Here is a 16,412-nt window from a genome sequence, read left to right as displayed (position 1 = left end):
TTAATACTTAGGAAAAACCTTACGGATGGCTTAAAAATGACCAGTTGTTAACAATAAATACATCTGGGAGATGGAGTAGAAGGAAGAGGAAGAGACAGGAAGAGAAGAGACTCTTACAACAAGCGGAGGGGTGAGCGGGCCACGTCAGCTCCTGCTGCCGAGAGCGGCGGCCCTGGCAGTCGGTGTAGACGCCGATGCTGCTAAAACACAGCAGGTGCTCCTTGCTGGAGATCTCCACGGCGCAGAGGGCGTCCAGGGGCTGGTGCGTGATGAAGGACAGGGTGTGGTCACTTGAGTGGAGCAGGCTGCACGGGCTTCCGTCTCCACTCAAGGGGTACCTTTGAAATCCCGACTGGAATCCCACACAGAGGTGCTCACTGAAGACTGCCATCCACTGGACATTCGACGGGACTTGAATTTCCTTAAATTTCCTGTGACGAGTCTTGCTCTGAAACAGTTCATAGCAGAGGACCTGCCTTTTCATGGCCACACACAGGCATGTGAGGGTGCCGTGACGCAATCTCCCAGATGTTATGGTCTGACAGCCTTTGGTTTCCGCCAGCTTATAGAACTCGGTCTCTCGTCCGTCCAAAGCTGACATGGGGAAAAGGCGTACGTGACGATTCCGTCCTGAGATCACAGCAACAAGCTGATCGTTTGGAATGAGTTCAACCTGATGGACCTTCTTGTTGTCACCAACCCGAACAATTTCTATGCAAAGAAATCACAATGAATCAGATGCAAAATAATGTTGTTTATTTATTAATCATATCCCAATCATACTCAAAAGGACATTTTCAAAACTTACAATAAAGAAGGATGCACACGCAGAAAAGAGGAACAGCTCAGAAGTCACAGAGGACGAGGAAGATGTCACACCCCTTACAAGACCATCTAACTCACTACAGTGAAGTATTACACTTGGCACTGAGACCCCTGGCGCCACGGCAATAAGCTGCTCTGTGACCAGGCATGCCAGACCTTCAAAAACCACCACAACAAGCCTTTTTACTGGCACTAAGTCCTAGGGAAACTTTTTACTATGGGGTTCGTTGTGTTTTATTTTTATTTTTTAAGTAACTCATATTTCACTAGAAGTATTTGTATGGATAATGAAGTTTAATGCATTGTTTTCCCATGAACTAATTTGATATAAATACAGAACTTAAAGCTCTGAATTCAAGAATGCTAAATTAAATTGGTTTCTTTTTATTTCACCCAGTATTTAATTTATCTTTAGGAAAAGATCTTTTGTGATAAACTATGGGAAAACCCCCCAACACAAGCACATTTCCGTGAGCTCCCTCTTCGAGTGCCGTTGGAACAAGGGAAAAGCCGGTGCGTTTCTTTCCGCACCTTCTTCAGCGGTGAGACCCGAGTCCCCAGCAGAACTCGGTTCCACAAGAAAAGAGGATCTAGCACACGTGATGTTTTAGAACTCAGGATGACTATAGGAGTAAAAAATTACCTTTGACTTATAAACATGTCAAATTAGGTGTGGGAAATTTCAATTATAGAAAACATAAGCAAATCCTGCTGTTTATAGAATTTAGAAAACATAAACAAATCCTTCATAAACAAATCCTTCTTTATTATAGAAAACATAGCAACATACAGGTGCAAGTTACCCCACAATAATGTTTTTCTTACCGTCTTTGGTGACATGCACAACAAATAAACCTTCTTCATTTCCCAAAGCTATCCTTTCATGATCTATGCAAGATATAAACAAATATGAAACGTTTTTATTAGGTAAAAACTGTAAACTAATAGAATAAAATAGATAATAAAGAAATGTGATACAAAAAACCTGAAATAAATAATATAAAAATACCAATAACAATTATTACTATTAAATTTCCATTCATTTCTTTTTAAATAAAATAATCATTAGAAAATTATATCAACATTTACAAAAGTAAATGTTTATTCAATAACAGGTGAAAAAAATTAACACCTAGTCTATGAGTGCCCTTGGTCCAGTTCTATTTCTTGTTTTGGACCAATCTGTGAAAGGCACTGAACTTACTCATTCAACTATTCATTATTTACTAGAAAGTGACAGAAGAGTTAGATGTGTACATAGGAATATGGTGGTAATTTAAAGCTCCAGACATACAGGCTGCCACTGTTTAGGGCTTCTGATTACAAGGGCATTCTGTTCCGCCCTGCATCTCAGTGAAACTTCCCAATAACTTCTGCAAGGCAACTGGCATCCACATTGGACACGGAAGGTTACGTTTTAAGAAACCAAACAACTGTTCTCAGGTGCACATGCAGAGGATAGAAATGTTCAACGCTGAGCTTTTGTCAGAAAAAAACATATTTGAAAGTGTACTTACTCTTGTTTACTGAGAAACAACGCTAAAATGGTCTCATTCATTCAACAAACATGTTGCATCTGTGATCGAACATTGACCAGGCTGGACACTAGAATTCCCAGATGAAAGCCAGTCCCCACGGACCAGATAAATCAGGAAACAGTTGTGATCACATGACCGATGTTGTCAATGCGTACCTATGATCGCAGCGGCCTGCGTGGTCTTGATGAGGGGCAGAGTGCTGTCATAAGCCTCTTTGGGGACATAGACGGAGCGGTCTCTGAACTTGTTTTTCTTCAGGATCTTCTGCAACTCACTCAGCACACCCACCCACTTGCTCTTCTCGTTCTCGCTGTCGGCCAGCATCAGGATGGAACATTTGTTATTGGGAGCCGAGAGCTGGGACGTTGTGACCTAGGAAAATGGAAACCGATTCATGAAATTAGAAAGCAGACTCCCTCAGGGCAGTTCAGTTTGGATTAGTTTGGTTCGCACTAGCCCAGCGGTCGCCAACCTTCCGGACCTCACGGACCACGAGTGGTCCATAGCCAACAAAATGAGCGTCCACTGATGACCCCTTCAGCAGCGGTCAGCCATTCCTCGTCAGACGGAGGATTAGTTCCAGCATTAGAATTCGTGGCAAAGCAAACGTAGCAGATGCCATTTTAAATGTTGGTATCATTTTTATTTTCTTTGTATAAAGCACCAGAACACTGTCACTAAAAAATGCAACTGATATTTTTAAGTAAATACTGACTCGTGGGCACTGATCAAAGCACTTTACAAATATTAACTCACATCACCCTCTCACCATCTTCATAAGGTAGTTATAAAGTTAGTACATCCTGACCTTTTACATAAAAACACTGTGATGCAGAGAAATTAATTTCCCCACGGACACACAACAAGAGTGGGGTCCCTGTCCATGCTCGTAAGCACTTTCAACTTCTTTTAAAAGTCAGAAATGCTCATAAATACTTACATTCTGTTATTTCATCACATTATCTTAAAGAAGATCAGATCACTTTAGTTACTATTTAAATGAAGCTTATCATTATGCAAACAGCATCTATACCTGGGCAGATTTAAATTACATATACTGTATACGGACCCTTTATAAAAAGTAATTTACACAGCATGACAATAAAATCCCACTGTGTATCAATTACAGAAAAGTGGGCTTCTACAGGCTCCATGGGAGGCTGGAGATAGTGCAGTAGTTGTTTTAGGAACTGAGACAAAGTAGTCTTTGTCTGACCTTCCTTAGATACAAGGCTCATCGACAAATACTCAGCATCCAGGCATAAGGCTGGGCCAGTATCCCCTTTTTTAACCTCTATTATCTTAACTCACCAATTCTAGATTGCACTGAGGACAGCTTCCAAAGATGGGTACTAACTATCTTCCCATGGAATTCCATTCTTCTTGTCAAAAAGTGGAATCTAGCCCTGGCTGGTTTGGCTCAGTGGATAGAGTGTCAGCCTGCGGACTGAAGGGTCTTAGGTTCGATTCCAGTCAAGGGCATATGCCTGGGGTTGTGGGCTTGATCCCCAGTGAGGGGCGCGTAGGAGGCAGTCAATCAATGATTCTCTCTCATCATTGATGTTTCTCTCTCTCCCTCTCCCTTCCTCTCTGACATCAATAAAAATATATATTTTTTAAAAAGTGGAATCTATTCCCTCCCCTTAAGTCCAGGCTGACGTCATGACTTGCTTTGCCTAACAGACTGCAAGAGCGTTACTATGTTTTCGGGGTCTGCTCTTCAGAAGGCCTGAAAAGGCCCTTTGCTCTTTGGGAAGCCAGCCCCGGAGAGTGCTGAGCCTGGAGACCACGGAGTTCCCGGAGGGAACTGCCCGCCCCGCCAGCAGCCGCACCAGCTCCCCGGATGTGAAGAGGAGGCCATTCTGGAGCTTCCAGCCCCAGTAAGCTGAATGCAGCCCCTGAGCGGCCCCAGGCAACACCAAAACCCTGGAGAGCTGAACCACCGAATGCTGAAAGTAAGTCACTGTTACAGGAAGCCACTAAGTTTTGGAGTGGTTGTTGCAAAGCAGTGAAACTGGAAAACATGCTAATTTTAAAAATGAGATTAAAAAGAAAAAAACTTCTACTAAAAAAAATTGGGTAACTCACAATCCATTTTCTGTGTGACAGTATTTATTTGAAATTTCAATTGTGATGCAAAAATATTATCCAAGAGGAAACCTAACTTAGAAACTATACAGGAATGCTTTCCTCAGGTCTCTCAAATTCAAGTATCTACTTAGCACTATCCATCTACTCAAGTATTGGAGAGCCAAAACACATACTCATTAAAAACAAATAATTTAGTCATCGAATTGTAACACACATACTTACTCTAAATATACAGGGTATATCTTTCCGACTTGCATGAATGACATCAGAAGCCAAGACGGAACTCACAGAAAACTCTTCGTCCCTGAAGAAAAGTGAGACGTTAAAAATAAGCGTGTGTGTGTGTGTGTTCCTGGGTGTACATCTAAACAATACATATGAAACAACACTCAAAACTGAATTGCACAAAACATCAAAATTGAATTCTTTAAAAAATGTGACTTCCCCTCCATTTCAACGGAGAGTGCCATAACCACTTATCGGTAGCTCTACAGGGGCACGTTACACAAGAGCTGAAGAGAATTCCCGGCTCACCCAGAGTGCCAAGGCCAGTGGGCTCAAGTGTACTGGGATTCACAAATGACCCCGAGCCCTCTTGCCTCCCATGAGACACCTCAAGTGCCCTCAGCTCAGCTCATCTGTCCTTTCACTGTTCCTTCAGCACCTAAGACAGATGGATCCACAATCATTTACTCCTGAATTTGGTTCCTGGTACCATCATCCTCTTGGTTTTGGAGGCTTGACACCATAGTGTTATTTCTGGTCTTTCTCCCTCTTTCTGTATTTGGGCCCTTAGCAGACTCTGTCAGACTTTCCTTGCTCATATGTCTTGGACCTATTCCTTCCTGTTCCATATTTATGGGGAAGAGGATGTCAGCGATGCTGTTCGAGATGCTGTGTGGTCAGAGCTGGAGGAAGACTGGGCGGAGAGAGGAGTGTGGGTCAGCAGTGCTGCGTGTGGCGGGAGCAGGGAGTCAGTAGGGGACCCAGGGGAAGGGCTGGAGCTCTGAGAAGAGGGAAGGAGGGCACTGAAGGGGCAGTAAGACCTGAAAACCGAGGCCAGAAACAGTCACGGCGTGTTTACTTACTTGCTCACCAATCATTACATATTCCAGAGCCTCTCTGACTGAGACTTTTTTTTTTTTTTTTAAATAAATTTTTATTGTTCATATTATTACAAATGTTCCTTCCCCCCCCCCCCATTGCTCTCTACCAGGTTCCCACCCCACCCTCTGCCCTTTCCCCACTCCCCACTGTCCTCATTCATAGGTGCACAGTTTATGTTCAGTCTCTTCCCACATCCCCCTCTCCCCTTTTCCCCAAGAATCGTCAGTTCACTCCCCTTCCATACCTCTGATTCTATTATATTCAACAGTTAATATTGTTCATCAGATTTTTTTTTAATTTCCTTGGTTTTTAGATTCACTTGTTGATAGTTACGTATTTGTTGTTCATAATTTTTATCTTTATTTACTTTCTCTTCTGAAAGAACCCCCTTCAGCAATTCATATAATTCTGGTTTGGTGGTGATGAACTCCGTTAGCTTTTTTTTTTATTGGTGAAGCTCATTATCTGGCCTTCGATTCTGAGTGATAGCTTTACTGGGTAGATTATCTTTGGCTGTAGGTTCTTACTATTCATCACCTTGAATATTTCTTGCCATTCCCGTCTGGCCTGCATGGTTTCTGTTGAGAAATAAGCTGTCAATCGTATAGGTGCTCCTTTATAGATAACTACCTGCTTTGCTCTTGCTGCTTTTAATATTCTCTCTTTGTCTTTTGCTCTTGGAATTTTAATTATGATTTTCTTGGTGTGGTCCTCTTTGGATTCCTTTTGTTTGGAGTTCTGTGCGCTTCCTGGACTTGTAAGTCTAATTCTTTCTCCAGGTGGGGAAAGTTTTCTGTCACTATTTCTTTCAGTATGTTTTCGATATCTTGCTCTCTCTCATCTTCTGGAACCCCCATAATTCTGATGTTGGTTCGCTTGAAGTTGTCCCAGAGGTTTCTTACATTATCTTCAATTTTCTGGATTCTCTTGCCTTCTAGCTTCTGTGGAGGAGTGTCTTCTGGCTCTTTATGTTCCAACTCTTTGACTTGATTCTTGCAATCTTCCATTCTGTTTTTAGGACTCTGTATAATATTTTTTATTTCAGACAATGTATTCTTTATTTCTTGTTGATCCCTTATCATTTCTTGTTGATCCCTTATCATTTCTTGTTGATTCCTTATTCTAGTTGATCTCTTTTCATATCCTCATAGGTCTTATCCATCTTTTCTAGGAAATTCTTGAAAAACTTTATAAGCGTAGATTTGAACTCTATATCCAGTCGCTTTTTGTCCTTCATTTCTTTCGTTTGTGATCTATTTCGTTGTCGCATTTCGCAGCTACAGATGGGGCAGGGTTTCAGGGTGGAACCTACAGATTTGGCTTCCGTCAGCCCCGCCCTATGCGGTTCCTGGGTCTCAGGGTCCTTCAGTACTCGCTGCAAAACGCCTCTGAGAGAAAGGTGCCCTCGATTTTCGCCTGCTGCCAAACAGTCTATGCTCTCCCCCAATGAGCCCGGTATTGGGGTTCAGTTCAGTTGGAAGTGGAGTTGGAGGTGGCGTTCAGAGCAGACTGGAGCCCCTGTCTCCTTCCCGCCAGGGCAATCCCGCGGCACAGCCGACCATCCCTTCTCTGCGCACAGTGTGCGCGCCGCTGGGACCTCCTTTCGCCACTTCCCCGGGGTTCCGCCTCGCAGCCCAGCTCCCTATGGATGAGCCTGGGTCCCCGGGGTCTGGCCTAGAACGGGGGTTCAGAGCAGTTGGGGGCCCAGCACAGTCGGAGTGTTTATCTCCTTCCCGCTAGGGAACGCCAGCCAGGCACTTGGCCTCCCTCCTCTCTGGCTCCGTCCTCTCCGCGCGCCGCACGTTTCTCCGTACCTCAGGCTTTTCCAGCTCCTTCGCACTTCCTTCTGGTTTTCTTCTTGCTTCTCGTTGTAGAATTTCCAGTCAGTCGACTTTCCTGTAGTTCTGGGTAATGTCCATTTTATATTTTAGTTGTATTTTATTGAAATTGTTGTGTGCGGCTGCGGGTAGGTGTCTACCTGAGCAGCCATCTTGAATTCTCTCTCTGACTGAGACTTTTATTTCCTTTCCTCACATGGAAGTTATATTCTAAGGCTTTAGGTGATGATGTAAACACTACACTGTAGGCTTCCAATATCCCAGCAACCTTTGAACTGGTCCTTTGGATGCAAACATTAGCTTTTTTTCTCTGACCCCCAGCGCCTCCTCCAACTTGTCCTATAACTACACCTTACTTCCTATTTTTAATTATGTTACTACTAGAGGACTGGAGCACGAATTCGTGCATGGTGGGGTCTGGTTGGCCCACCCTGATGGGGCCGATCGGGCCAGGCTAGCAAGGGGGAGGAGCCCCAGGCAGTTGCCCAGCTAGCCCTGCCCTTTGGTCGAACTCCCAGTCGAGGAGACAATTTGTGTATTAGGCTTTTATTATATAGAATAGCAATATTAGTAAATTAGAACATTAACATGAAATGAGATTTAGATAAAAACATGGCAACATAATTAGAAGAAAAATCACACAATTTTGATCCCCATGTTGCAAAGATACCAGTATTTCCCTTTGAAAGCTTACCTCATGTCAATCACCTGACTGACCACCACGCTGGGCTGCGATGCCTTCCCTTCGGCAATGTCGTACAGGAAGAGCTTGAAGTCACAAACCACAGCTAACGCTCTCTGCCATCCTTTCTTCACTCCAGCCGGCTTAGGGATCTTAGGCAAACACACCAAGAAAACAACTCAAACCAACACGCCACCCAGAGACCGTCACCGCACGTGCACCTGCGCGGTGGGAGCTGGGGATAACACGTCTGAGCAGCCCACACTCTGGCTGGCACAGGAGCAGGTGGGGCACAGACATCATAAATAAAATGCGGGAATACATTCTTCAATCACTGCATGACTTTATATTCTGAACATTTTCAAATGGTACCATTTTAACATTGACTAGTAAGTCATTACAATAACAGTCACGGATTTCTTTCTAAATAGCATAAAAGTCAAATTTGGTAGTGAGATGAAATGCAGCTTACACTTAAGATGTCATTCAAGATTACAAGGGAGATTATGCTTTGATACTACCTGATACTTCATAAGCACATGCCACTCTCCTCCAAGGCCAAGAGCTGAAGACTCTTTATGGAGATTTCAACATTTGTTCATTACAAGATAAAGACTGAGCAGAACATTTTAGAATTGATTTCCAAGCAAAGACAAGTTTGTGTTTTGTTTTTTGCTTTCAAATCATTACTTTTGGTGAAATAAAATTATTAGGTAAATTTATTCATTTCATTTTCTGTTAAAGACTGTATTTGCAAGGTGACTGGGCTGCATTTTAATCCATTAACGAAGCTTTAAAAAAATCAATCTAACCCCAGGCGAGTGACACTTACCCTGACGTGACCTTCATAGGCTGTTCCTATTCCTTTCTGAGGGTCTATGCCCAGGGGCCCTTTGGTCTGCTCAGGAGGAACCGGACACGCGGTGGGAGCTTTGTTTACACACGTTATATGACACGAGAATCCACACGCTTTTGGAAGGACAAAAAAGAAACAAAAGTTCAATAAAAATTCATCTTACAAAAAAGAAAATCCACCAAGAATTCATTACAAGCAAGGTAAATGAATGCTTCTCTGTGGACTTATTTTTAAAAACTACTTTGTCATTTGGAGAGCTGATTTATTTGCTCAACAAAAGAATTTCAATAATACCAGTCATTATCCATCATTTCATTCACTCAAAACTCTCTAATCTCCCCTTTCCAAACTGAGCATTTTCTTTGGCTCTAAACTCAGGGATCTAACAAACTAATGAAGATAATGCAACTGAGATTTGCCACTTGGGTTGGGAGAACTAACCAAACAGAATACATTGCGTGGATGCTGCTAATCCCCCATCCAGAGTGTGCACTTCAGGTCCTCTACAGCAGTGTTTTTCAACCTTTTTGGGGCAAAGGCACACTTGTTTCATGAAAAAAATCACGAGGCACACCACCATTAGAAAATGTTAAAAAATTTAACTCTGTGCCTATATTGACTATATATAAAGTAATTTTCTTGAATAGGAATCAAATAAACACAAAGAAAGTATTTTATAATTACTTTATTATCAAATATTAAGTAAACAAAATAGTGAAAAATTATAAAATTCTTGTCTTGTCTGCACCTACGGCACACCAGGCAACATCTCGCGGCACACTAATGTGCCGCGGAACAGCAGTTGAAAAACGCTGCTCTACAGCGCCCTCTACAAGAGTTCTCTACGGGGTCCTCTACAAGAGTTCTCTACAGAGTCCTCTATAAGAGCCCTCTACGGGGTCCTCTACAGGGTCCTCTACAGGGCCCTTCATAGGGTCCTCTACACGCATCTGCTGGAGACTGACAACCTCCCTTCAAGGTCCCTCCCAACCCTAATGACAAGAAATGGAAACTATATCAGAATTTGAATCAGTAACAATTTCCTTATCTTTTTCATAGCGAACAGTAAATTATATGAGGTATTGGTACAGTTGTAAGTCTCACATGATTGTAAAAAAGCATATTTCTAAAATATACACAAATACTATATTCCGTTATAATTTAGACAATTTTCATTTCCGAAGTCATAGAAAAAATAAAGTGATGCCCAAATAAATACACTGTTTTTTCTTTTCAAACAATCTCTGCTCTCTCATCTCTCAGAATGTGGGCTCCGTGAGGGCAGGATCTGTGTTGTGCCGCCCCCACACCCTTCCCATCCACCACTGCATGCCCAGTGCCCAGAAGCACAGAGCAGCCATTCCATAAACAGTGACGACGAATCAGTGAATGGTAGGGAAAACCTCTGCTAGTAATACTAGAAATAAAATACCTTAGAGGCATAGTGGCAGACATTTGATATTTCTAAAAAGATACTGCATTGTCTACTTTCCAACAATTTATCTGATCAAACAAGGTTAAAATTAAATGAACAGAATCAACGATAACTTTTATGTCTTTTGCCACATATATTAATGGTTTTTTGAAACCACAAAAATCATCTGAATAATAAAATAAAGATGAATAAGACATTTAAATGTATCTCCTCTGAAAAAAAATGCTTCTGGGACCATCCGTCTAGTTTCTCTAATATTCAACGGACTTTCACAAATTGCTCATTTTATTGTCTCTATTCCTGTTATGCAAAGAAAAGCAAATGGTTAAGTAAAACAAACCTTTCCATGCCTTGTGAAAAGAATAAAGCTGCCTGATTACAGTTTTGGTGGTAGCTGCTAGGACTCGGTCACATTTCTTACCATTTCATTCTTACCTTCACAGGAGCAGCCCTGTCGGATCAGCCCCACCATCACTGAGGTGCACTGGTGACACTTGGTGGGAGTTGTAAACGATTTGACAAAAAACTGGTGAGTCTTGCGCTGCAAAGCAAATGGATAAAACACACACAGTGTTTCCTTCCAAAGACATAACATCAAGCGACGCATTACATAATATCTAATTAGATGACTGAATGCGGTTTTTAAATATAGGTTTAAACTTAACTGAGTTTTACTGCATCAAACACAGGAAATATTTTATGACAATATAAAATCTTCTGTATTATGGTTTAAAACATCTATTGAATTTGTATATAAATTGTGTGTTGTTTTCTTATATTGAAAATAGATGTTTCAAGGCTGACCTTTGCAAAGATTTCTCTATAAAAATACATGGTGTGTATGTGGATAGTTTTTATTAGTAATAAATGAAAAGGATATTTAAAAATGATAGGAAATAAATATGTCACTATCGTAAGAAAAAAGAAAAACATACACATTGGCTATTTAAAGATTTTTCATATGATGAGTCTCTGGGTCCCGCACCAGCTACTGGAAAGTTTCTATACAGGAGTAAAATGGATAATTTTCCTTTCTCACTGTATAGTTCTATAATCTATGCTCTTTAAATATTTTTGTTAGGCAATATTGAGCTGGGTTATGATAAAATGAAATAAGTTATGATAATCAATTGCTCTTGAATTGACAATTAAAAAGTTATAAACTAGCTTTTATAACTAAAACTTTGTAATAAAATTTTTGATTTCAGGATTCTCATCAAATTCTTCAAATTACTCTTTAGCAGAGTTAAGTGAAATCTTGCATGTTTATTCCTGAAATAAAGAAATTTAACATGCATTCAGACCTCCTTAGGAAGAACAAAGAGTAATTAAAAATTCTTGCCTTATTATACATCATGTATTTGGTTTTTTGGGACCAAGAACAAATCATAAGCTTAAAAAATCTGTTTCCTCTCGTGGGAGTGGGCAGTATTACAGATGACCACATGGAAATACATACGGATTATTCTAGAGACAGATGGCAGCTGAAATCTCTTCCTGAAAACCCAGAAGTTAAAAATTCTCCAAGCCTTGTCTTGAGCCATGTGATGGCACATCAATGTAAGAATTTAGTTCTCCAGAATCCTCCTTCCCTCTCCTAATTCAGTCTTAGCACATCTTAGTAATGAATGCATTATAACTGCCTTTCCTTCACTCATTACGTGAACTCAAAAGCAAATTACTTAATTCCTTTGCATCTCACTTTTCTCATTACTTCTCTTTTATAAGTGTGATTCAATTAAGCTAATAAGAACTTTATTCTATATTCCAATAATATGTGAATACTGATGAAAAGTGATTATGAAGTATTCACTCCAGTTGAGACAAACTTCTCATTAAAAAACAAACAAGCAAAACTAAAGAGAATATTGAAAGCTTTAAAATTTAAGTTAAAAATATATTTTATTTTGCTCAACTATGATATGGGATTTACATACCACAGAAGAAATTCTTTAAAGAAAAACAAGAACTCATGGCCTGACTGTAGTGGCTCAGTTGGTTGAGCGTCATTAAGGAACCGAAAAGTCACTGGTTCAATTTCTGGTCAGGGCACATGCCAGGGTTGTGGGCTCAATTCCCAGTAGGGGGCGTGCAGGAGGCAGCTGATCAATGATTCTCTTTCATCAATGATGTTTCTCTCTCTCTTTCCTTCTCTCTTCCTATCTCTAAAGTCAACAGAAACTTATTTAAAAAATAAAAACCAAGACATCATTTTATATAGAAGAATGAACTATCAGAGCATCGGGGACTTGGAATGAGGTGAGACTCCCAAATTTAGAGCAATCATGGGCCCTGGGTCAACCTCAAACCATTCTCTCCCAGACGTTGCTCAGGACCCTGGTCAGTTCGAAGAGGCCCTGGGATGTGACTGTTCTGAGCAGGACAGGTTATCTGTATGTAACTCCTCTGACCGCTCTTATGTGGACCAAGCACCGACCCAGGTGTGCACATGAGGCCAGTACTTCACCTGCATCATCCGAGGTGATGGACACAACGCCGAGAAAAATAGGTATTATTTCCGTAGACAGGTGAAGAGACCCAAACTCAGAGAGAATAAACGAGCTTTTGTCTGACGCTGCCAGCTCTCAAAGTCTCATAATATAAAAGCAGGTAGAATATGACCCTACAAAGACCTAAGACTACAGAAGACATGGTTAGGCCAAGACTAGGGGAATAAAATACAAGTGCCCAATTTGTCAGCATCAGATAAAATTTTGCTCAACGTTTCTCCTGAATACTAATTTTTACTCTTAATTTTTTGCTCTTTATCAAGAGTAAATCTGCTAGTGCTAACATTTTTTAATTCTTTTAGTTTTCCAATTTCTTTGTAGGAGCTTGAGATAAGCAATTAAATCTGCATGTTCTACCATTTACAACACTTCGGTCAAATTAAATAGAATGAAAAGATGAAAATTCGCCTGAATTTTTCACTAAATATTTCTCTTTTTTTGGGTGCTTTATTAACTTCAACTTTAGATTCTTCCAAAAGTGACTTCAAGTTAATACCATTCTTACAATACATCCTCCAAGCACTCCTCCTCACTCTAAAAAACTTCATAACAGTGAATTTAAGAAAATGGAAGCCTTAGCCAGTTTGGCTCAGTGGATTGAGTGTCGGCCTGCACAATGAAGGGTTGCATGTTCGATTCTGGTCAAGGGCACATGCCCAGGCTGTGGGCTCGATCCCCAGTAGGGGCATGCAGGAGGCAGCCAATCAATGATTCTCTCTCATCACTGATGTTTCTATTGCTCTCTCCCTCTCCCTTTCTCTCTGAAATGAATAAAAATATATTAAAAAAGAAAAAGATGGAAGAACAACAAAACAAACTTTGGACACTCTTTTTGCCTTTCTCAAGGGTGATTATTTCCATTCATATAGAATTTTTTTCCCCCCCCAAACTTTCATGTCTATAATTTTAAGGAAACCAATAGCAAAAAAGAAAAAAAAATCTCAGAAAATAAAAAAAGCAGAAGAAACCCATTTTCATTTTGAGTATTCTTTCGTTTTCAGAACACAACAGACTATAAGTAGACTGTACCTTAGCTGGAAAGCCAGTTGAACCAGGGCATGCCTTTTTCTTTAAGGTTGGTGTGTGAACTGGAAGTGGAGAACTGTCTACAGTCTGAATCCAGGGGCAAAAAAGAAATAAATGTTATAAGAAACTCCATCCATTTTTAGCATTACTAGAAACAAATAAAAGTAAATAAAGGCAAGGAAAACATCAATAAGCCAAAAGAGATCTCAATGAAGCTAAAATTCTCATAATGTTGATATTTTAAATTTCTGTCTGCAATATCTACAAGTGAAATGTTAATAAAAATTATTTCAGTTTGGAAATATAAGAAATTTGGAAAAGAGAATCCACCAAAGAACACAAAAAAAGTGATAGCATGTAGCCTATATAAAAATGAGGATAATGCATTTTCACGCTCATCTAAAAATGCCACATTAATTCTAAAAAGCATCTGAGTTTTTAGCAAAATTTATGATAAAAATATTTAGAAATTCTTTTAACTCCTTGATTTCTATATACGGAATGCATATTACATATATGAAATATAATTCTGTGGAATTCTATGCAGAAATTACTTTCCAAAGAAGAAAGTTAGATTATTACTATTAGGATCCAGAATTTACACATAAATTTAGTTACAAGCCATATCTTTATTTTATGGGGACCTGTTGTAAGATATTTCCTTGAATAAAGGGAAACAGTGATTTTACTGTGGAAAAAATAGAGATAACACTTGATTAACAAAGTGTAAAAACGACATGACAAATGACTTCCTATTAGGATGCTAAGCAAGCAAATGAGAGGAAAAAGCTAGCTTTATATGAAAGTACAGAACATTCTAACATATTAAGAGAAAAATGGATGGGCTCTCTTTGCTTCTGTTAGTGTACAACCTCCAAAATGAGAATATTCTATATACATTATAGCCTTCAAATGAAAATCGGTTAAGTTTCTCAGAGTTTTCTATTTAATTGTGAATTTTATTCTAAATTACATTTAAATAACTTGAAGACGTTTTTAATCCAATTTATAATTTAACATTTAAAAAGACAAATATGAAAAAGAACACTGAAAACCTTTATAAAAGTTAATAAAAATAATTCATACGAAATAAAATTGTCATTAGAATTTACATAAAAAGTCCAAGAGAAGTTTTTAGAATGAAAAGGAGTGAAGCAAGGGTACTGGATACAAGAACAACAGAATTCATAAAGACCAGCAATGCCTAATTAATAAAACATACTTCAGAAAAGATCCCTTCACCATAGCAACAAAGGCTTGCAGGGACCTAGGACAAACCCAGCAGGCAATATGGAGTATCCCCATGAAATAAAACTTACTGAAGAAAATGCAAGAATATCTAAATGCGTATACCATGTTCATGGATGGAATGACCCAATATCATGAAGATGGCAATTCTCCTAGATAAACCCATAATTCAAATTCAATTAAAAGCCCCACCTGGACTCTGACAAACTGATCTTAAATGTCATATGTAAAACTGAAGAGTCAAAAAGAAAAGGAAGAAGACTAAGATGGGTGGGAGCAAGAGAGGGATACCATGCCAGGTATCAGGAACTACTTTAGGGCTATCGTGATTAAGACAATGTCCTGTTGGTGCAGAAAAAGACAAAAAGAACAACAGCAGAGAATAAAGAACCCTCACACAGACCCGTTTATATAAAGCAGAGACAGTTTTTCAAGTCAATGGGGGAAATATAGGACAGCTGGCTGTGCATATGAGAAAAATATACTAGAACCTCATTTCCTATAATACACAATAATAAATTTCAGTTTCATTAAAGTCCTAAACATTTTAAGAATACTTTTTAGCTTTTAGAAGAAAATATGGAGGAAACTTTTTATAATTCCCGTGAAGAGAAGACATGTTTTAAAAAGACAACAAGCATAATTCATAAAGAAAAAGATTGATAAATATGACTATTTTAAAATAAAAATTGTTGCAAGACAAAAAGATACCACAAATAACATTTAAAAATGAGCCACAGACTAGAAGAAAATATCTGCAATGCATATAGCCAGCTAAAGATTATTATCCAGAATATATACAGAATACTTACAAAATAATAGAAAAAATAATTAAGCAGAACAATGGACAAAAGACTTGAACAGGCAAATCACCAATGACCGATAAACTATGTAAAAAGATGCTTAATAACACTTGAATTCAGAAAATGCAAATTAAAACAAAAATGCCACTCCATACCCAACCAATTGGAAAAGGTTAACCAGTTAACTGCCACACGCCCACAATGGAAACCATCTCCAGTGTCTATAGACACTGATGGCGTACAAGGGGTTAACGGATCATGGTGCCAAGGGTTGGCAAGGATGTGGGAAAACAGGGACACACACCCTGCTGGTGGGAGTGAGAACAGGTCCAACCACTGTGCAAATAATCTGGCAAGACCTCATTCCAGTTGGAAATGTATATAACACCCAACCCGGCAATCCCATTGCAGGCACATACCCTACACACCGCACAGGCTGCTGTTAGGATGTTC

At 39.6% G+C, this 16,412-nt stretch overlaps 1 protein-coding gene across 11 annotated transcripts in view; it reads right to left on the bottom strand.

The window, feature by feature from the left end:
- The window catches only part of CDC42BPA (CDC42 binding protein kinase alpha), a 182,350-nt gene that overhangs the window by 13,651 nt on the left and 152,287 nt on the right, over positions 1–16,412 (bottom strand). For all 11 annotated transcript variants that reach the window (XM_084868837.1, XM_084868828.1, XM_084868829.1 and 8 more), the window contains 8 exons: positions 13,912–13,995; positions 10,808–10,913; positions 8,914–9,050; positions 8,094–8,233; positions 4,677–4,758; positions 2,519–2,735; positions 1,651–1,713; positions 118–711 (listed from right to left, as the gene is read on the bottom strand). In XM_084868837.1, coding sequence (XP_084724963.1) covers positions 118–711; positions 1,651–1,713; positions 2,519–2,735; positions 4,677–4,758; positions 8,094–8,233; positions 8,914–9,050; positions 10,808–10,913; positions 13,912–13,995 — 1,423 coding nt within the window. The remainder of the gene's footprint in view (positions 1–117; positions 712–1,650; positions 1,714–2,518; positions 2,736–4,676; positions 4,759–8,093; positions 8,234–8,913; positions 9,051–10,807; positions 10,914–13,911; positions 13,996–16,412) is intronic.

This window comes from Pipistrellus hanaki, assembly GCF_964339955.1.
Source record: "Pipistrellus hanaki genome assembly, chromosome: 20".
NCBI classification, from domain to species: Eukaryota; Metazoa; Chordata; class Mammalia; order Chiroptera; family Vespertilionidae; genus Pipistrellus; species Pipistrellus hanaki.
This window is presented reverse-complemented; position numbering and strand designations above follow the sequence as displayed.